General features: G+C 42.9%; 2 protein-coding genes and 1 pseudogene across 6 annotated transcripts; 2 read left to right on the top strand and 1 right to left on the bottom strand.

Annotated features, from left to right (window-relative positions):
• Nucleotides 1-173: 173 nt before the first annotated feature.
• On the top strand, nt 174-14,379 carry LOC109907003 (zinc finger protein 883). Of its 5 annotated transcripts, none has more exons than XM_031802850.1 (9): nt 174-435; nt 697-873; nt 1,057-1,665; nt 1,928-2,197; nt 2,463-2,773; nt 8,233-8,432; nt 13,060-13,289; nt 13,423-13,552; nt 13,695-14,379. In XM_031802850.1, the coding sequence occupies exons 2-5, from the start codon at nt 708-710 to the stop codon at nt 2,723-2,725; spliced, it is 1,308 nt and encodes a 435-aa protein (XP_031658710.1). In that variant the 5' UTR covers nt 174-435; nt 697-707; the 3' UTR covers nt 2,726-2,773; nt 8,233-8,432; nt 13,060-13,289; nt 13,423-13,552; nt 13,695-14,379. The 5 variants fall into 5 exon arrangements, with proteins under 5 accessions (XP_031658710.1, XP_020360408.1, XP_020360403.1 ...); XM_020504819.2 differs by having other exon boundaries at nt 176-435; nt 707-873; nt 12,817-13,289; XM_020504814.2 differs by having other exon boundaries at nt 199-435; nt 12,817-13,289.
• On the bottom strand, nt 8,223-10,156 carry LOC109907195 (trypsin-3-like; annotated as a pseudogene).
• A 535-nt stretch (nt 14,380-14,914) lies between the features above and the next one.
• Nucleotides 14,915-20,842, top strand: si:ch211-261d7.3 (putative mediator of RNA polymerase II transcription subunit 12). The gene is made up of 4 exons (XM_020504793.2): nt 14,915-15,972; nt 16,255-16,973; nt 17,144-17,569; nt 17,702-20,842. Exons 2-4 carry the CDS (start codon nt 16,718-16,720, stop codon nt 18,592-18,594), a joined length of 1,575 nt encoding a protein of 524 aa, XP_020360382.1. The 5' UTR covers nt 14,915-15,972; nt 16,255-16,717; the 3' UTR covers nt 18,595-20,842.
• Nucleotides 20,843-20,923: the final 81 nt, after the last annotated feature.

Raw genomic sequence — 20,923 nt, 5'->3', positions numbered from 1 at the left:
TACTACATTTTAATTTGAAGATATATGTGAGACTAATTTCAATTGTTATTAAACGTAATTACTATACAGGGATTGTGTGTTTTTGCGCCCTTATGTATAGTGTGAAATTGTGATAAAGCTTTATTTTAATGGTGAGGCGCCGCTAATAGTTTTTTACGGTTGCAGACGACAGAATGGGGCGTGGTCCAAATGGGCGACAGTAAATCAGTCACGCCACGGTCAAAACATTGGGGTGAAAAAAATATGTTCTTCACAATCCCACCATCGGATGCGTACCGGTTGACATCAAACATGGAGAACATGCATATAATGCAAATATGTTTATTCTACTGCAAACAAGAGATGTAGTTTACCGGTATCTGTGAAGTATTTTATACCCGTGCATTAAACCGCAAGGTACAGAGAGGATCCATTGAATCTTGAGGAGCAGCCAAGGTAGGCGACGGAATTTGAGGTCATTGACGGTCACAGCCAGGTTCTGTCCATGATATCTTGTACAATTTAGGTGTTCTGTTTTGACATAAATATGTTATATTTACTGCGTAGGCTATAAACTGAATAAAGTAGTCTGATCTGTGACCAGAGTATGGTTCTACAGCTGACAGACTGTTTATAATAAGCCTTAGCAATCAGGACCAAATGTTCAAGCCATTTCTTTTTCATCATACCCTATTGATATGCCTACTAATCTCAAAGAATACAATAGGATGGAGACAGTATGTGGTAAAGGAGCGACATTGGATGGTGACATGCTGATGGTCATCGTTAAACAAGAGGAAGAAGACAATAGGGAGCAGATGTCCAATGGTCCACTGTCATCTGACACACTCATCAAACAGGAGCAAGAAGAGGGCCTAGAACAAGGCACTACAGGTGGGTCCAAATAAGGGTTTAGGAGCCTGCAAGCCAACACTTGCACAGAAACGGAATTGTAGTATTGATCATTTTACAACATGATACAATATATTAGTCTCTTATTTTCAACCTTGATTTTCAACACATTTACTTTCTTTGCTCCTGCAATCCCACAAAATCATGGTCGTGCTTCAACTCCAGCTCCAGGCGACCAACTCCCTGAGGAAACCGACACCCTGGAAGAAGCAGAGGAGGAGAAAAAGAGGAGGAAGGGAAAGACTGAAGAGAGGTTCTGGTCTGCTGTTGAGACTGAGGATGTCTCTGGGTCAGACTCCAGTTGGTGCTGCAGACTGTGTCAGCGCTGCTTCAGTTCCTCCTGGCAGCTGACGGGACACTGTTGTACTGGCATCGCGGGGGAGGACGGGGTCGCCCACGGCCACAAGGTCAAACTGGAGTTCCGGTGCCCAGTGTGTGGCGACCGCTTCCTCCGCCCCACAGCCTTCATCATGCACAAGCGCAGTCACATGGGCCAGTCCCAGTACGTCTGTGGGGTCTGTGGACGGACGCTCAAGAGCCTGCGCAAGCTGTCCTCCCACAAGCGCTCACACTCCCGCCGCCGCGGGACTGTGGCTGAACGACAGCAGTGCCATGACTGCAGCCAGAGCTTCTGCAACTTGACGGCACTCAGAAGCCACCGGGAGAGACAGCATGGAGAGGAGAGGAACTGGGAGGATGAGGAGGACAGTGCGGTGAGAGAGGAAGAGGAGGGAAGCACTGCAGTAATCTCTAATGATTCAACCAGAGTTTCAGGTAAGGCTGGTTCTTTATTAGTATTTCCTCTTGTTTAGGCTATGGATTCACCTCTCATTTGCAAGGTACTTGGAATTCTGTGAACTGGTGTCTTAAAACCGATTATTCTGATCTAGATATGTTATGTATCTTGTTATTTTCTCTTTTCAATGACTCAGTATTTACCTGTATTTGACAATCTTTCCTCTTTGCAGCAAATCACCACATCATTGTGTATCCACTGGTTCTCCTAACCCTGTCTAACTGCTTTCTCTTCCCCTAGCCCAGCCTCCCCAGTCTCCTCAGTGCCACCAGTGTTTCATGACCTTTCAGGATGCAGAGACAGAAGAAAGGCATTTACGCTTCAAGCACCCAGTAGAGTATGAGAGACATCTCAGAGGTCGCACAGTGTTTGCCTGCTGTGTCTGCGACCGTACATTCCCCTCCTCCCGCCTGCTCTCAGCTCACCAACGCACCCACAGCAAGTGGAGTCTGCCCCCCACTGGCCCAGAAGACTCTGTCCAAGAAAGCACAGACGGAGGAGAGGCTGAGGGTATATAGAATATTTTAATGTTTTTAATACAGTCTATGTACTTAATATTTCTTTCAGTTTTCACGTTTTATAATTATACATTTTTTGTGTTTTATTTGAAAAATTACAATGTTTATTGTCACACACCGAATAGGTGCAGTGAAATGTTCGTTTTTTTTTATATGGTCAGCCATAGTAGTACAGCGCCCCTGGGGCAAATTAGGGTTAACTGTCTTGCTCAACGACACATCAATAGATCTTTCATCGTGTCGGCTTGGTATTTCAGGTGTGGACAATGAAAAAAACAGAGCTGGTCCAACGAGCTGTGAGCACTGTCATATCATCTTCAATGACCCTCGAACCTGGGAACGTCACATGACGGCCAAGCACCCCCCATCCCTGTCGACGCCTACTTCACCAGGGAATGCCTACCTGACTTCTAGACCTGCCAGGGGTCAACTACGACCCTATCGCTGCTCCTCCTGTGGAGAGAGATTCATACAGGAAAGCACCCTGACCAAACACTGCACCGAGGCACACGCCAGCTGAGAGAGGATGGTTCTGGGAGCATAGATACCAAGATGAAGAGGACAAGAGGCAAGTTGGAGTGATCTATATATATGATTGTTTTCCAGGAGTGCCTTGACTAACTATTTATAAAGTTGTTTAACGAAGAAATTACATGTCACTTATGAGATTTATCCTATAATTTCATTGTAGGTCTTAGTGTCAACCCTTATGCCAACTTTCTCCAACAAGAAACAGAATCTTCACAAAATCTATTTTGAATTAATATCTCTTTTAGGGCTTTTTTCCATGCCAAAACTGAAAACGTGAGGCAGACTTGACTCTTTGGTCCTTTTTATTTTCCAAGCTATAGCTTTGAAAATAAATAAGTGATTCTGGATGAAAACATAACGATGTTTGTTTCCAACTTCAAGGCTGTTGCCCCAAAGAAGTTAAATCCACTTTGTGTTTTGTTTCCTTGCCACGATACTGGTATCGTCCCGGCCCTAACAACTTGAAAAGCACCAGTGTCAAAATGGAGTAGTTTTCAAATTAAAAGCATGACCATATTTATTAGAGATTCGCATAAAAAAAAGAATAGTTATTCACCTGTGCCATGAATAAAGATAGGATGAAAACAGACCAAACCAGCTTTTGATAATTTCGATGGCAATAATGTTTGTACTACGACATGTAAACTACATGAACAAAAGTATGGGAACACCTGCTCATCAAACATCTCATTCCAAAATCATCCCTCTTTGCTGCCGTAACAGTCTCCACTCTTCTGGGTAGGCTTTCCATTAGTAGTTGGAACATTGCTGTGTGTATTTGCTTCCATTCAGCCACGTGCATTAGTGAGGTCGGGCACTGATGTTGGGCGATAAGGCCTGGCTCGCAGTCGGCGTTCTATTTCATCCCAAAAGTGTTTGATGGGGTTGAGGTCAGAGCTCTATGCAGACCAGTCAAGTTCTTCCACAACGATCTCAACATACCATTTCTGTCTGGACCTCGCTTTGTGGACGGTGGCATTGTCATGCTGAAACAGGAAAGGGCCTTCTCCAAACTGTTGCCACAAAATTGGAAGCACCGAATTGTCTAGAATGTCATTGTATGCTGTAGCGTTAAGATTTCCCTTCACTTTAACTAAGGGGCCTAGCCCAAACCATGGAAAAACTTTATTCCTCCTCCACCAAACTTTACAGTTGGCACTATGCATTGGGGCAGTTAGCATTCTCCTGGCATCCGCCAAACCCAGATTCATAGATCTGACTGCCAGATGGTGAAGCATGATTTATCACTCCATAGAATGTGTTTCCACTCCTCCAAAGTCCAATGGCGGCAAGCTTTACACCTCTCCAGCCGACGTGTGACATTGCGCATGGTGATCTTAGGCTTGTGTACGGCTGCTCGGCCATGGAAACCCATTTCATGAAGCTCTCAACCAACAGTTATTGTGCTGACGTTGCTTCCAGGGGCAGTTTGGAACTCTGTAGTGAGGGTTGCAATTAGTTCTGACAAGGTGACAGTATTACAGGCACACATGTCATGAGGGCAGTCAAATTCCACGTGACCATTTAGTCATGGAAATTGGGCTTCTCCAAGCTCTGATGCTGCTGATGGTCATTAGTAGCATACCAAACTTGCTAACTGCCTGGCACTCTATTGTCTCTCTCTCACTCTGACATGTGAGCAAATGTGATAAAAAATCTAATCAAACACTTAATGAGAGCCCATGAGCTCATGTTGTGCAACATTTCTATAGGCTATGCAATTGAGAAAACAGAGTGATAGCCTCTATTAAAAATAGGAGGATCCCATCAGCTTTCTATAGACTAGGCATACTATATTTATTTATTTATTTATTTATTTATCAACTTTCCTAATATTAAGCACATTGCTTCTATTTGAAACAGGAGTATAACCTATCTGGCTAGAATGAAAATGAACCATGAGAAAAGCGTCCTCCATTCACTATTTAAGTGCATGGATGACATGTTTTTTTCCCCCGCTGCCCCTGTTTCGAGACCGTTGCATGATAATGGTCCATTATAAATCAAAACAAATTTCACACATATGTTATTTAGTATACAGTACCTGCGGGAAAGTATTCAGACCCCTTGACTTTTTCCACATGTTGTAACGGTACAGCCTTATTCTAAAATGGATTTAAAAATAACTTATCCTCAGCAATCTACACACAATACCCCATAAAGCGAAAACAAGTTTTTAGAATTTTTGCAAAGGTAATGCAAATGTAAACAGAAATGCCTTGTGTAAATAAGTATTCAGACCCTTTGCTATGAGATTTAAAATTGAGCTCCGGTGCATCCTGTTTCCATTGAACATCCTTGATGTTTCTACAACTTGTTTGTAGTCCACCTGTGGAAAATTCAATTGATTGGACATGACTTTGAAAGGCACACACCTGTCTATATAATGTCCTAAAGTTGACAGTGCATGTCAGAGCAAAAACCAAGCCATGAGGTCGAAGGAATTGTCCGTAGAGCTCCGAGACTGGATTGTGTCGAGGCACAGACATGAAGGGTACCAAAACATGGCTGCAGCATTGAAGGTCCCCAAGAACACAGTGGCCTCCATCATTCTTAAATGGAGGATGTTTTGAACCACCAAGACTTCCTAAAGCTGGCCACCCAGCCAAACTGAGCAATCGGGGGAGAAGGGCCTTGGTCAGGGAGGTGACCAAGAACCCGATGGTCACTCTGTCAGAGCTACAGAGTTCCTCTGTGGAGATGGGAGAATCTTCCAGAAGGACAGCCATCTCTGCAGCACTCCACCAATCAGGCCTTTATGGTAGAGGGGCCAGACGGAGCAATGTACAGAGATCCTTGATGAAAACCTGCTCCAGAGCCCTCAGGACCTCAAACTGGGGCGAAGGTTCACCTTCCAACAGGACAACAACCCTAAGCACACAGGCAAGATAGCGCAGGAGTGGCTTTGGATCAAGTCTCAATGTACTTGAGTTGCCCAGACTTGAACCCGATCGAACATCTTTGGAGAGACCTGAAAATAGCTGTGCAGCAACCCTACCCATCCACCCTGACAGAGCTTTAGAGGATCTGCAGAGAAGAATGGGAGAAACTCCCCAAATACAGGGGTGCCAAGCTTGTAGCGTCATACCCAAGAAGACTCGAGGCTGTAATCACTGCCAAAGGTGCTTCAACAAAGTACTGAGTAAAGGGTCTGAATACTTATGTGAATGTCATATTTCAGTGTTTATTTTTTATAAATTAGCAAACATTTCTAAAAACCTGTTTTTGCTTTGTCATTATGGAGTGTTGTGTGGATGAGGAAAAAAGCAATTTAATCATTTTTAGAATAAAGATGTAACGTAACAAAATGTTGAAAAAGTCAAGGGGTCTGAATACTTTCCAAAGGCACTGTATGTAAAGACAAGATTAAATCAGGAATAGTGTTATTGGTGACAATGTCAGCCTATCACTTGTGAGTGATATATTATCACTTGTGAATTATGCCCAGTTTAAGGCAAACAGCGCTTGCTTATTTTTTTTTTTGGTGCTACTTTTTCAAATCATAGCTGCACACCTCATGTAGCCTGGCCTATATGCTATGATAAGGTTTGTATCACAACTAAAGTGGCCAAATAACTGCTTAAAATTAATCACATTAATCCGCTTTACAATGGGTTTAAAGCCTAACTGGCATACATACTGTGTGCAGAGCTTGAGTTTCAAGTTTGTGGCAGGTAATTTTCACAATAAATGCACCTTCATAATAAAAGCATTAAATGCATAATCACATTTGTGGCCACTTTTGAGAATGGTGTTTTCCTGCTAAAGGAACATTTGCGCTTTTAGCATTCTGCCGTGTGCGCATTGCTGGGCTTATAATGTGAAGAAATAGCCTAACAGTTTATCAACCGGTTTAAGCGAACATTTCTCATCTGTTCCGTCAGGGTCATTGCTTAAAACAGTTTTTTTATGCTAGAAATTGTATTAATTTGGGATCTATCGCTTCCCACAAATGTCCCAGACTATGTTTGGAATATTTATTTCTCGCACAGAATAGAGTAGGTCAACTTTTGTACTACGGCAGATAGTCATTTGTTAGGCCTACTCATCTTGTTGGCTGACGAAAAGTAAATGCAGACAGTTCTTCCAATATCTTCAACATGCGCCTCGGAATTGGATAAGGATGTGTGCAGTTGTCTGTCTTCACTTGTAGCCTGTGAGAAAGACCCAATCACGTGACTGCGAGCCATGTGAGTGAGAGGTGCTTCGACACGCAGCCGGGAGAAGGGAATTGTAATTATTGTATTCAGCCCAAGGGCACACCGGTCACTGGCTGCAAAAAACATTTTTAGGGGGCATTACAGCCATAGAAAGGGGATGCAGCTGGGGAATTCAAGGCTCTTCAAATTGTGAATCAGACTGATGAAGTGTGTACAACCTATGCAAAAAAAACGAAGTAGAGCTCATGCCTTTCATGTGACTTTTTTTCAAATCATCATTAGTTGCATCATGCAGTCAAGAATGTATTACAAATCAAAACACAACCCAAGTGAAGTTACATAACTCTAAATGAAGCATATAGGAGTAGCTGTTTCTTTGTTAACCGCTCAACACATAAATGTGCGCACTCCCTCAAATTGTTTGGAGAAAATATATTTTATTCAGCTATGTCCAATTGTATTCTTCATACTATAAAATAATGATACGGAATTCTAAGCAAATCTTGCCTGCTAAATGAACTAGTGTAGCCCATATGGCATAGCCAGATCAGGGCCGAGCATAACAAGAAAAAATGCTATTCTGTTGTTCTGAAATAGACAACATTTTCTTCATATCATGTTTCTTTTGATCTGTCTAAAATAAATAATGGATTTATTATGATGGTGTAGGCTATATTACATGGATTTTAGACCTTTTAAAATGTAGATGTTCCAAAAGTCTGCATCAGTGGCTTGTAGGCCATGTGTGGATGCCAGGAGATGCTCAATGTATTTATGTTCATTAACGGTCAATTATTGTGAGAACAGCAGATATTTGCTTGAGAATCACCGTCTGACAAAATGTCATGACTGCCACAGCCCTAGTTGCAACCAAGGACACACCATTTTTACACGCTATGCACTTCAGCACTCGGCTGTCCAGAGCTTGTGTGGCCTACCACTTCGCGGCTGAGCGGTTGTTGCTCCGAGACGTTTCCACTTCACAATAACAGCACAGTTGACCGGGGAAGCAGGGAAGGAAGAAATTTGACAAACTGACTTGTTGGATAGTAGCATCCAATGACAGTGCTACCTTAAAAGTCACTGAGCTTTTCAGCAAGGCAATTCTACTGCCAATGTTTGTCTATGGAGATTGCATGGCTGTGTACTCACAGCAATGGGTGTGGCTGAAATAGCCAAATCCACTCATTTGAATGGGTGTCCACATACTTTTGTGTATATATAGGGTATGTTCCTCTAGAACAGTTAGTGAAAAAATAACAGAAGACAGTGTTTAAAAGTAAAATATAATTTATTTTCTCATGACAGTTGTTGTTATCATGTATTTCTGTCTTAGAGAATATGTCTAGATCAATTAGTTGGAGGACATGGTGCTGCTGATCCAGGATTTGTAGTTGCAGACCTTGGTGTAGACACCAGGCTTCTTCCTCTGGGCACAGCCGTAACCCCAGGACACAACACCCTGCAGCTGACCATTGCACACCACGGGGCCACCGGAATCTCCCTAATAGAGAGATGGGGAGACAGAAATTAAAGGTGAGCAGATTTGTTTCAGGGTATCAGTCAATCTAGGTTGAAGGATGGTTTTTGGAAATTCTATAATTGTATTTTCATTAACTCTCTTAATGGATCAGTGGAAGTGCTTCAACTCAGCTTACCTGGCAAGAGTCCTTGCCTCCCTCCATGAAGCCAGCACAGAACATGTTGGAGGTGATCTGTCCAGGATAGGCGCTGTTGCAGCTGCTGCTGCTCAGGATGGGGAGATCCAGGCACCTCAGAGTGGCGGGGTAGTTGCCTAGAGATGGGCAGAAGAGGATTAGTCTCTCGATCATTCTCTCTTTGGTTCTGAGTGGTCAGAGATATAATTTATCATCAGTTTGAGAAACAATGAATACCAAAAGTCTTTGTGGGCATATTGTTAATGCTACTCACTGCTGCTGCCGGATAGGTTGCCCCAGCCAGAGACCAGACAGCTGGTGCCAGAGCTGGCACAGCTGGAGGGCAGAGCCACAGTGCTCACATAGCTGTTCAGGGAGGCGGGCCTGCTCAGCTTGATCAGCATGATGTCGTTTTCCAGGTTGCGGCTGTTGTAACTGGGGTGCATGATGACCTTTACTGAGTCGATGAACTGCTCAGTGCCCTCGTTGACGGTAATGTCGTGCTCACCCAGACGCACCTGCATTCGTCTGGGGAGAGAGAGGGGAGGGTTAATCAGATGTACTCAGACAAATACAGTTTCATGTCAAACATACTGTAGATGGCTTTGGTAAATGTTTTTGAAGAAAGTTTCATCAGTCACATATGACTTGTAGCAGTGAGCAGCAGACACCACCCATGTGCTGGAGATCAGGGAGCCACCACAGAAGTGGTAGCCAGACTTCAGTGATGCCTGGTAGGATGCAGAGTTCTTTCTGCACTCATACCCTCCGACAATCTTGTCATCCTCAATGGGGGCAGCGACTGAGTGGGATTTAAAGGAGAAATCTTTGTAAAGAAAAAGGTCAAATGTACCAAACTTTTCAAACGGTGTATTATAGCTTATAGTATAGTTATATATGTGTAGTTATAGCTTATAGTATAGTTATATATGTATAGTTATAGCTTATAGTATAGTTATACATGTATAGTTATAGCTTATAGTATAGTTATACATGTGTAGTTATAGCTTATAGTATAGTTATACATGTGTAGTTATAGCTTATAGTATAGTTATACATGTGTAGTTATAGCTTATAGTATAGTTATACATGTGTAGTTATAGCTTATAGTATAGTTATACGTGTGTAGTTATAGCTTATAGTATAGTTATACATGTGTAGTTATAGCTTATAGTATAGTTATACATGTGTAGTTATACATGTGTAGTTATAGCTTATAGTATAGTTATACATGTGTAGTTATAGCTTATAGTATAGTTATACATGTGTAGTTATAGCTTATAGTATAGTTATACATGTGTAGTTATAGCTTATAGTATAGTTATACATGTGTAGTTATAGCTTATAGTATAGTTATACATGTGTAGTTATAGCTTATAGTATAGTTATACATGTGTAGTTATAGCTTATAGTATAGTTATACATGTGTAGTTATAGCTTATAGTATAGTTATACATGTGTAGTTATAGCTTAATCCAGTTTATTTTCATGCCGTCGCCAAGATTTTGGCCCACTTATTCTTTCCTGTTGAACAAACCGGTACTCACATGCCACAGCGAACAGAGCGAGAAGAATAATGACCTTCATGGTTGTCTGTTTTTGCCTCGGCACTGAGCCACTGTCAGTCCTCTGCCATTGGTCAGTCTCAAGGACATGCATGTATACATTTCCATCGGTACCTGTCAAACAGTAACTTGCGTGTGAACGGACATATGGCGAACGAGGCTCCTCAACTGAGGATGTCTGCTTAAATGCATTACCTTACATCCCTATGTAAATTCCTAGAATGTTTAACTGAATAGACATTTTACCTTTTTTTGACTCCTCATTGAAGCAATATAGAAATGTATATTCATACAGTGCTTGGTTTTGTGTTACATACTTTCTCCAAAATAGATTCACTATGAGGCCACAAGGGGGAGTTTCATGACCTAGCATTTGAAGTAAGCCTGGCATTTTGCAAATGGTTTCGAGTATTGGTCAGAAAGGAGAGTGTGTCTAAGGGTTCCTCGGCTTCATTTATCAATATAGGCTGTTTGTTATGGAGCCTGTTTCTTTGATATAAAAAAACAGTATAACAACATTAATCATATGATCATGATATCTAATTGTTGTAATGTAATATGTTTTTGTTCCTTTATTGGTTTATTGACCTCAGAAATACCTATAGATGCTGTACAGTATCATAGATGGTGTTACAAATACAGCAGAATGTCACTCATCATTTGTACATTTTCAGAATGTATTTGATTGGATATAAATTCATGAAAGGCTTTCTTTTTCAATATTCAGGGACAGGAAATTATTTTTAGATTGTGACTATAATCTATATAAATTAAATAGAATAATGTAATGCTCTATGCATGAGTAATTTTTCTTGGCATCATTACAGGAAAAACATGGCAGACATGACAAAAATAAACATAACAAGGTTAATATGTTTGGTACAATGTAAACACAATAAATAGAATAGATGTTTAGTCTGGACATGAACAGTTGGTACTGTTTGCTCAGTGAGATTATGATGTCATGGGAATTGTTTCGTTCTTGCAGATGGTGTGTGACCTGTAGGTGTGTTTGCGCGCGTTTATCTGAGGCATGTACCAAGTTGAGCTACTGATCAGGTCATTTCTCACCAATCCAGTGCCGCCGTTCACTACACCCGAGATCATTCCAGTTTTTCTCTTGGTCATTGAAGGTGTTAACCTCAGGTCTGCTCCTCTCTTTAGACAGTTCTGTCTGTTCTCATCCCAGGATTCAGTTCTGTCTGCTCTCATCCAAGGATTCAGTTTTGTCTGCTCTCATCCCAGGATTCAGTTCTGTCTGCTCTCATCCCAGGATTCAGTTCTGTCTGCTCTCATCCCAGGATTCAGTTCTGTCTGCTCTCATCCCAGGATTCAGTTCTGTCTGCTCTCATCCCAGGATTCAGTTATGTCTGCTCTCAACCCAGGATTCAGTCCTGTCAGAGATGTAGTACAAACTGGAACCAAACTTCTTCCATGCTTCAAGGCAGGTTTGATTCAGCATATTGTACCTTCTCTTTAGATCGGCCTTTTCTTCATCCAGGTTTTTGTTTTGGACCTGTAGCTCGTCTCTCTGTTCAGTCAGGTTGTTGTTGCTGGTTCTATAAACTAACAACCTCTCCTCCAAACGGACAGTGACTCCATTATAGTAGACAAACAGCACCATGAGCCCAGCCAGTAGGAGAAGGCACAGCAGGCCCAGACATGCTGCAGCAACTCTGGAGCATCTCCCCATCGAGCCCTCAGAGCCGTAGTTACTTTCTCCAGGTCTACTCTTTGGTGTGGTGTCTTCTGTCTTGGTACCGGAATCATGTCCTTTCAGGGTCTCTGCACTGACATATGACTGTAGTCCACTCATCAGAATCGGAATCATGTCCTTTCAGGGTCTCTGCACTGACATATGACTGTAGTCCACTCATCAGAATCGGAATCATGTCCTTTCAGGGTCTCTGCACTGACATATGACTGTAGTCCACTCATCAGAATCGGAATCATGTCCTTTCAGGGTCTCTGCACTGACATATGACTGTAGTCCACTCATCAGAATCGCCGTCTTGTTCCTCCCTTTTAATGCATTTTGTGTTGTCAATGATACACTCAGACATCGTCATGTTCTTTTCCTCCGTCATTCCAATTCAACTATTACCTACACTGTATTCTAATATGTCTCTGCTGCTCTGTGACTGCACTGTGCTGGGTTTAAGACCCTAGGGAACAGGAAGGCATTTTTTTTTTACACCTGTGAGAAAGGAAATGACAACAGAACCACCCACCATGCAATTGTTAAAAGTGTTAGAAAATATACAACTAAGCTGCCACCTAAGTTGTGTGTATGAAAATAATAAGAAAAATGCAGATGCTTGTCACTTCAGGTGGACATAATTCTATCCCAGGTAGGGTAATGTCTGAGCGTCAGATATAGGCCTACTGTTCACAGAAGTGCAAATCCTTGAGAAGATCAGATAATGTGGCCGGTGAAGTGGGTATATAACAGTTTGTCTTCGTGATTGAGTCCTGTGTAGCAACCAAAAAACACAATCCTGAAGTACGTTATTCTCCTGGCTGTTTGTCGTTGCGTGTCAGTCCTTGCTTTACTCGTTGAGAGAAATTGTTTTAAGTTCACATTGGTGTCCATCCTGTGATAATTCGCAGTGAATATTTACTGAACATGGGCACTTAAGTTTTCAAGTGTTGTATTTCCATGCAATGTCACACTGATTCCTTCTGTCTGTATTTCAGTCGCTGTCCTCATTGAGGATAACAAGATTTTCGGAGGGTATGAGTGCAGAAAGAACTCTGCATCCTACCAGGCATCACTGCAGTCTGGTTACCACTTCTGTGGTGGCTCCCTGATCTCCAGCACATGGGTGGTGTCTGCTGCTCACTGCTACAAGTCATATGTGACTGATGAAACTTTCTTCAAAAACATTGACAGTATGTTTGACATTAAACCTTTTTTGTACATCTGATTAACCCTCCCAGCCACATTCAGGTGTGTCTACGTGACCACACAACATTGTCGTCAACGAGGGCACTAAGCAGTTCGACTCAGGGAAGGTCATCATGCACCCCAGTTACAACAGCCGCAACCTGGACAACGACGTCAAGCTGAGCATGCCCGCCTCCCTGAACAGCTACATGTGCACTGTGGTCATGCCCTGCCGCTGTGCCAGCTCTGGCACCCACTGTATGGGGCAACCTACTCAGCAGAGGTAGCATCAACAATATGTTCACAAATACTTTTAGTATTCGTTGTTTATCAAACTGATTCCAAATGATATCACTGACCACTCGGAAACAAAGGGAGAATGTTTGATATACTAATCCTGTTTTGCTTCTCTCTAGCCTTCTACCCCGACCAACTCTTCTGCATGGATCTCCCCATCCTGAGCAGCGGCAACAGCACCTACCATGGACAGATCACCTCCACATGTTCTGCGCTGGCTTCGTGGATGGAGGCAAGGACTCTTGCCAGGTAACCTGAGCTGAATTCATAGCACACCTTTCTACCGTTGTCCTTTTAATTTGTTAAAAGCTCTCATCTGTAGTGATTAACCAGCTTCAAACCAATATTGAAAGATGCACCTCTAACCACCTTTCACTTGCCCTTCTTCCAGGGAGACCGTGGTGGGCAATGGGCAGCTGCAGGGTGCTGTGTCCTGGGGTTACAGTTGTGCCCAGACTAAGATCTGCAACTCCTGGATAAGCAGCACCATGTCCTCCAACTAATTGATTTAGACTGGAAGAGACTCATGATAACTGGTATGAGAAAATAAAACACCATTCTTTAAAGTGCATTACTATGAGTGCAATATGTGCTTTTAGGAAAGTATGAAACAGGTATCTGGCTAGTGCTTATTATGTCTAACTTGTAAAGCAAGACAGCTCAATCTGTTCAATGCCAATTGTGCACTGTTAGCTGGTGAGCCGTTTCCTGGAAACTTAAAGATATGAGAATGAACAATTGTCAGTGGAAATATGATAACACATGAACTAGCAACTGCAATAGACATGAGTAGAACATGCTTTGGTTTCTCTTCATAGGTTAATTCATGGAAATTACACAAATGTAGTCTTTCAGTTATACAGAAAACATTTTAAAATGTAGAATGTTGACAATATGCTTACAATGAACCTAAATGTGGAGCATTCCAATTGTGTAGCTATTTAGCTAAGACATAATGAATAAAGGTTTGTGTTCATTTGTCTGCTGACTTAAATTGGTGAACTTCAAATGGCAAATACCTCTTCGATGAGGTTTAACAGCGGCTAGTATCCAATAAATGTTGCATTACCACCACCTACTAGACTGGAGTACAACTCCCTTATACTTCGCTTGAAAAAAATAAGTAAATACCCTACCATCTAACACTACACTCATAACACCACCATACTCTACTATTTAAATCTATTTAGTCTGACCTCAGGCCAAGAACCTGAAAGAATGGGACACCACCACTTAAAACACCCTGTAACTCTGATGTCAAGTCTCACACACCAAAAGATCTCTCTGCAGCTGTCACAACCTCAACTTTCTGCGACTTATGTTCCATCCCTGCAGGACAGTTGATAACTGTTGCTATAAAAGCTAAAAAGCCAATCTTACTGAAACATATCACTTGTTGGACTCTCTGTACTGGTACAGATCTACTACTCACACCACTCCTCTCAGGATCCCTCCCCCTTGACCCATATTCCTCTACTTTCTTCACTGCCTCAGCATATGACAACTTCTGCACTCCTCTAACCCTGGAAACCTCAACCTGCCTCTCTCACACGGGCCATTTCTCATCCCCAGCTCCATGGGCACCCTTACAATTAACACATACCACTACTTTCCCCAATGCTACACATTCCTTTGTCTCATGCCCTTCTGCACACTTCTCACACCTACAAACCTTCCTCCTACACACTGCTGACACATGGCCATAAGCTTGAGACCTGTAAGAAAGTAATGTATTCGGCACAAAAGGTCGTACAGGATAATATAATATCCTGTCACTTTGTCGGGCAAAGACATCAAAACTCAAAAGAACAGACAATGACTTCTGTTTCACCACTCCTGCCACCCTGTCTGCGTCACACCAAACGACAACCATCACAAACACTGGGAATCTTCCCCTTCTGTTGGTCAACTTGTACAGTTACTGCTACCCCAGTAATCATAACTTTCAATGGCGCCCATTTCCTGAGAGCAAATCACATTTCTTGCCTCTATTTGTTTAACGAAGAGAGCCTTCTCCCTCTGACCAGCAGAAACACAAACAATTATCACAAGACCAGTTCTGGTTACCCTGACTGATTCCACAGCACAAAACTCTGTTTTCAACCACCCTGAAACCACAAATGGATCAGCCAAAAGGCAAGGGTCCACTTGTAACAAAAACGTCACTCCTAGTCCCAACTCATCTTTATTCTGACCCTCAGTGCAAGCCTCAGCCCCGAGAACTTCACCACACCTACCACCTCCGATGCTTCGACCTCATTAACTTTCCTTTCTCCTCCTGTCTTCAGCTCACTCTGCTTACACTTTCTAACATTCTTATTTAACAAACCATCTCCCTTTTTTCCGCCATTTGTAGCCGACTCAAGTTCACCCTCTTCCTTCCTCTCTCTTAGACCTCCTCTGCCCTCCATTCCCCCTTCGTATTCAAAGTATACATCTCCTTATGCTAATACTGCACTTCTCCTGACATACATTTTGTTATTGCATTATAAGCAAATGCTTTACACATTCATATTCCTTTATCTAGCACTGGGAACATGTGACAGCGGAATGGTGACGTAAATATTCAGCGACGCTCTACGGTTTGTGTACAATTTCAAGCTTGACGGGAGGGTTACGTTTAGGACAACTGCATCAAATGTGTCTTTGTTTTGTTTTCTAATCGTGAGGTGAGTAAAATAAGATTTTATCCCACTAAGTGTATTGACATTTTCGAGATTAAAGCTAGCTAATTTGAAGCGAAGTGCCCTGCATTGCTATGTCAGCATCACCAGTAATATATGCGGAATGCGCAACCATTGCGGATGTGGTGTAGAAAGAATGCGCATCGCTGCGACAAACGCAATTATAAAGGTGTTAGACATCGTCATCATCAAGTTGAAACCTATATTGTAAATTATTTGTCATTTGTGTAACTATTTGGTAACGTATCATATTTCTCTCTTTTGTAGAATTCCCTCGATCCTCTATTTACTCAAGTCTATCTGCACATCTCTGTTGATGGGTACTGTCATATAGTTGTTTTTGCACTAATATAAAGGAATTTAAATGATCGTTTTCAGAGAGAGTACATGTCTGTCTTGGCCAGCTTTTACAGTTGAATAACGTCTGCTCCAGGACTTTAGCTGTAAGCTACCTGGTATGAATTAATAATATATTATGCAAACTAATGCACATTACAGTGAATGTTGATCTCAGTATGTCCCTGCACAAGATGCTCTCCTAGCGCCCCTATTTATTTATGTGCCACTTAGTTGTAGCCTGTGAACATATGCCTTATGCTGCCCCCACTGAAAGATTAGTTAGTTGTCAGGCAGATATTGCTCGTCCCCAACAATGCTGTGGTACGGCCAGCCATCTGTCGCTGTGTGAATGGAACTGTCAGTTGGTCCGTCTGTAAACCAGGCCTGACTCATGACTGAGTACTACGAGGAGGGGGGCCTGCTGTACGAGCACTCGCCTCCCATGCACATAAAAGTGGAGTCTCCGGAGGGACCCTTCGGAGGGGGCGTCTCAGAGGACGGCTTTCCCAGGGAGGATGAGGACTCGGAAGGCAGCTGCGACCAAAGCAGTGGGCTGCCTGGTGGACTACCCTTCAACGTGGTGGTGGTGCATCCGAACATCATGACCCCTGGCATGTCCTCAGATGACCTCCTGTCCATGGATCAGCGTAAGCTTTAGCCAACTTTAGCTATTAAACGCATGTCTATTGTTCAATATTGATGCTTGCAGTGGTGCTCTGTACTGTTATGATAAATTATGTTTTGACTATTACATTTTTGTGTTTCACCTCATATGACACATGGTAAACACCTATAGATCAACTCTGTCTTTCTGTAGACAGAGGTATTTCCTCTGTGTTGGCAGCAGGGGGTGCAGGCAAGAGGAAGAGTCGTTTTAGCGGTGCAGAGCTGGAGGTGCTGGTTTCTGAGGTGACGCGGTGTGAGGGAGAGCTTTTTGGTCCTGCTGGGAGGCTCCGGCGCAGGGAGAGAGAGAGGATCTGGGCAGGAATCCTGGATCGGGTCAACGCTGTGTCCAGAGTCCCTCGCACCCTCCGCGAGGTCAAGAAGCGCTGGGACGACCTGAAGAGGCGCAATGGAGGCAGGCTGGCAGACGCTAGGCACCGAACTTGTTACCTGCCATCTAATAGAGGGGCTTCCATACTGGGACGGTCAACTCAGGCAAGCCCCAGGCTTCACCAGGCCAGACAGAAGCAAAGCACCAGAGGCAAGGCCAGTTTCACGTGCTTCACTGATACAGAACCAGGTAAATCTGAACACTAACAATGAGGTAAAGCCTTAGATTCAAGCCTTGTAGGAACATTCAGATAATGCATATAAAAACAGATTTTTGAAACCACTGCTAACCACTGCTACTATATCCTCTTGTTTATTGCAGTGGGTGTAGGTGAAGGGTCGGAGAGGGATGGCTTTGAGAAGGATGAGGATAGTGGTGAGCGGGAAGTGGAGGTGGGAGAGGCGGAATGCGAGGGGGCAGAGAGCAGTATGGAGGAAAAGCTGGGTTTAGGACTGGGAATAGGGCCTCCCCCTAACTCGGAACGCTGGCTGCCTCCCTCTCCCCTCTACAGCGCCCCTTTCCTCAATGGGACCCCTCAGCCTAGTCCCCAGCCCTCACTAGGGGCCCAGCAGGGACCCCTGGAGGCCCCTCCTCGTGGCTCATGGCTGGAGGACGAGCTCCGTGGCATGGGGGAGGCAGCTCTGCAGCTGGGGGATCGGGTGGAGCAGAGTCTTCGGGAGTTTGGGGAGGGATTCAGACGTGATATGAGAACATTAGTGGTCTCTCAAGAGGCACTGGCAACCAGCCTACAGCAAAACAATGTTCTCCTGCAAAGGCTGCTGGGAGTCCTAGAGGTACAGCAGCAGCAGCAACAACAACAACCACCACCACAGCAGCAGCCACATCATTCCCAAAAACAAGAGCCACAACAGTCAACGCAACAACCACAACAGTTACAGCAGCAGAAACCACAGCCTCAACAACCGATTCAGCAGCAGCAACAACAACAACAGATACAACCACAACAGCAACAACTGCTACTACAGCAGCCCCAGCTGGTGCAGCAGCAACAACAGATACAACCGCTACCACAGCAACCGCAACACCCCCAGAGTCCAAGTAATCAACCAACTTTAGCAGTTGCCCCTGTACCACCACCCCCAGATATTCTTGATGGTACCACCCGTCCAAATCCACCCGCAGTCATTAATGGAATTGTCCAACGGCCAAGGCGGGGGAGAATTGTTGATCATAGACGAAGAAGAAGGCGTTAGATAAAGAGATGTAAATAAGCTTTGATGTACTTTATTTATTTTCACTTATACAATCTGATTTGAAATAATTGTGTCCCTCTAATTTCAACCAATGCTGAAAAAGTTGTTTTATGAGTACATTTGTTGTGTAAAGTATTCAGACCCCTTGACTTTTTCCACATTGTGTTACGTTACAGCCTTATTCTAAAATTGATTAAATTAATGTTTTTCCTCATCAATACTCCATAATGACAAAGTGAAAACCGGTTTTAATAAATGTTTACAATAATTTACATAAGTATTAAGACCCTTTGCTATGAGACTTGAAATTGAGATCAGGTGCATCCTTTTTCCATTGATCATCCTTGAGATGTCCACTGTGGTAAATTAAGGTCCCAGAGTTGACAGTGCATGTCAGAGCAAAAACCAAGCCATGAGGTCGAAGGAATTGTCTGTAGAGCTCCGAGACAGGATTGTGTCAAGGCACAGATCTGTGGAAGGGTACTACAAAATGTCTACAGCATTGAATGTCCCAAAGAACACACCGGCCTCTATCATTTTTAAATGGAAGAAGTGGAACAACCAAAATCTTCCTAGGGCTGGCCTCCAGGCCAAACTGAGCAATTGGAGAAGGGCCTTGGTCAGGGGGGTGACCAAGAACCCGATGGTCACTCTGATAGAGTTCCTCTGTGGAGATGGGAGAACCTTCCAGAAGGACAACCATCTCTGCAGCACTCCACCAATCAGGCTTTATTGGTAGAGTGGCCAGACGGAAGCCACTCCTCAGTTAAAGGCACGTGACAGCCTGCTTGGAGTTTGCGAAAAGGCACCTAAAGACTCTCAGACCATGAGAAACAAGATTCTCTGATCTGATGAAACCAAGGTTGAACTCATTGGCCTGAATGCCAAGCGTCACGTCTTGAGGAAATCTGGCACCATCCCTACTGTGACGCATGGTGGTGGCAGCATCATGCTGTGGGGATGTTTTTCAGCGGAAGGGACAGGGAGCCTAGTCAGATTGAAATATGAACAGAGCAAAGTACAGAGAGATCCTTGATGAAAACCTGCTCCAGAGCACTCAGGACCTCAGATTAGTGCGAAGGTTCACCTTTCAAAAGGACAATAACCCTAAGCACTCAGCCAAAACAATGCAGTAGTTGCTTCGGTACAAGTCTGTGAATATCCTTGAGTGGCCCAGCCAGAGCCCGGACTTGAACCTGATCGAACATCTCTGGAGAGACCGGAAAATAGCTGCAGTAACGCTACCCAAATACAAGTGTGCCAAGCTTGTAGCATCATACCCAAGAAGACTCAAGGCTATAATCGCTGCCAAAGGTGTTTCAACAAAGTAAGTAGAGTGTGCTCTGTACTGAGTAAAGAGTCTAAATACTTAGGGAAGTGTATTTATTTTTACATTTGCAAACATTTCTAAAAACCTTGCTTTGTCATTATGGGGTAGCGTGTGTAGATTGATGGAAGAAAAAAAAACAATTGAATACATTTTAGAATAAGGCTTTAACATAACAAAATGTGCAAAAAGTTAAGGGGTCTGAATACTTTCCGAATGTACTGTATATATTATTTAAACTAAACACAGTAGGCTAATTGAAGGTTCAGCCCTGATCCATATATATTAGCATAATGTATTGGTTGGAAGTTGCTGCAATAGAACCAAGAAATGTCAGAGATTTCTGTTTTGTCCAAATCTTGTAGATAGACAATCAGCATTACGTTAACAGAAAGCACATTGGAGTCTGCAGCAATCTATCATTAGAGCATATTAGTAAATGACCATTGAAATGTAATATACCAATGCATATGCACATGTTCTGATTGCTCATCCAGTTTTATGATGCATATTAAACATGCATTGTGTGACAGGCTGGACATACACATGCAAATCTTAGAAAAAATAAGTATTATACAATGTGTATTTAACATGTAATGATAAATCATTATAATTGGACTATAATGTTTAAGATATGGAAATGTTTCCCTGCATAGCTCTTAAATGAAAATCTGCATCAGTATGTATTTTGCTTCAGATTTCCTTTCTGTTTTTCGTGATATTATCAATTTATTAAGCATTATCTACAAGTATGATGTATGTGTTATCTTGCATGCAGTGTCTGATGTGTAGACAAAATGAAGCATTTGTGTACCATTTTGCACAATTTATATACCTAAATATAGTTGAAGGGTCTGACTCTGTTCTGAGACATGTATTGACTAAAGATGAATAAAGGCAACCCTGAACTATGTCTCGCCACAGCTCTTCAATAGCTCTTGATTCAGACAAGTGCTGATGGTGCAACCTGTTGACTGATGTGAGTGAATGCTCATGGATAAA

Source organism: Oncorhynchus kisutch, linkage group LG2 (assembly GCF_002021735.2).
Source record: "Oncorhynchus kisutch isolate 150728-3 linkage group LG2, Okis_V2, whole genome shotgun sequence".
NCBI lineage: Eukaryota > Metazoa > Chordata > Actinopteri > Salmoniformes > Salmonidae > Oncorhynchus > Oncorhynchus kisutch.
Note: the sequence above shows the minus strand (reverse complement) of the source record. Positions and strands in the feature narration are given on the sequence as shown.

Coding starts and splice junctions, on each gene's coding strand:
- si:ch211-261d7.3 (XM_020504793.2), top strand. CDS start 16,718: ATGACTGAGTACTACGAGGAGGGGGGCCTGCTGTACGAGCACTCGCCT. Junction 16,974..17,143: donor CCTCCTGTCCATGGATCAGC/GTAAGCTTTAGC, acceptor GTCTTTCTGTAG/ACAGAGGTATTTCCTCTGTG. Junction 17,570..17,701: donor CTTCACTGATACAGAACCAG/GTAAATCTGAAC, acceptor TGTTTATTGCAG/TGGGTGTAGGTGAAGGGTCG.
- LOC109907003 (XM_031802835.1), top strand. CDS start 678: ATGCCTACTAATCTCAAAGAATACAATAGGATGGAGACAGTATGTGGT. Junction 1,666..1,927: donor TGATTCAACCAGAGTTTCAG/GTAAGGCTGGTT, acceptor CTCTTCCCCTAG/CCCAGCCTCCCCAGTCTCCT. Junction 2,198..2,462: donor AGACGGAGGAGAGGCTGAGG/GTATATAGAATA, acceptor TTGGTATTTCAG/GTGTGGACAATGAAAAAAAC.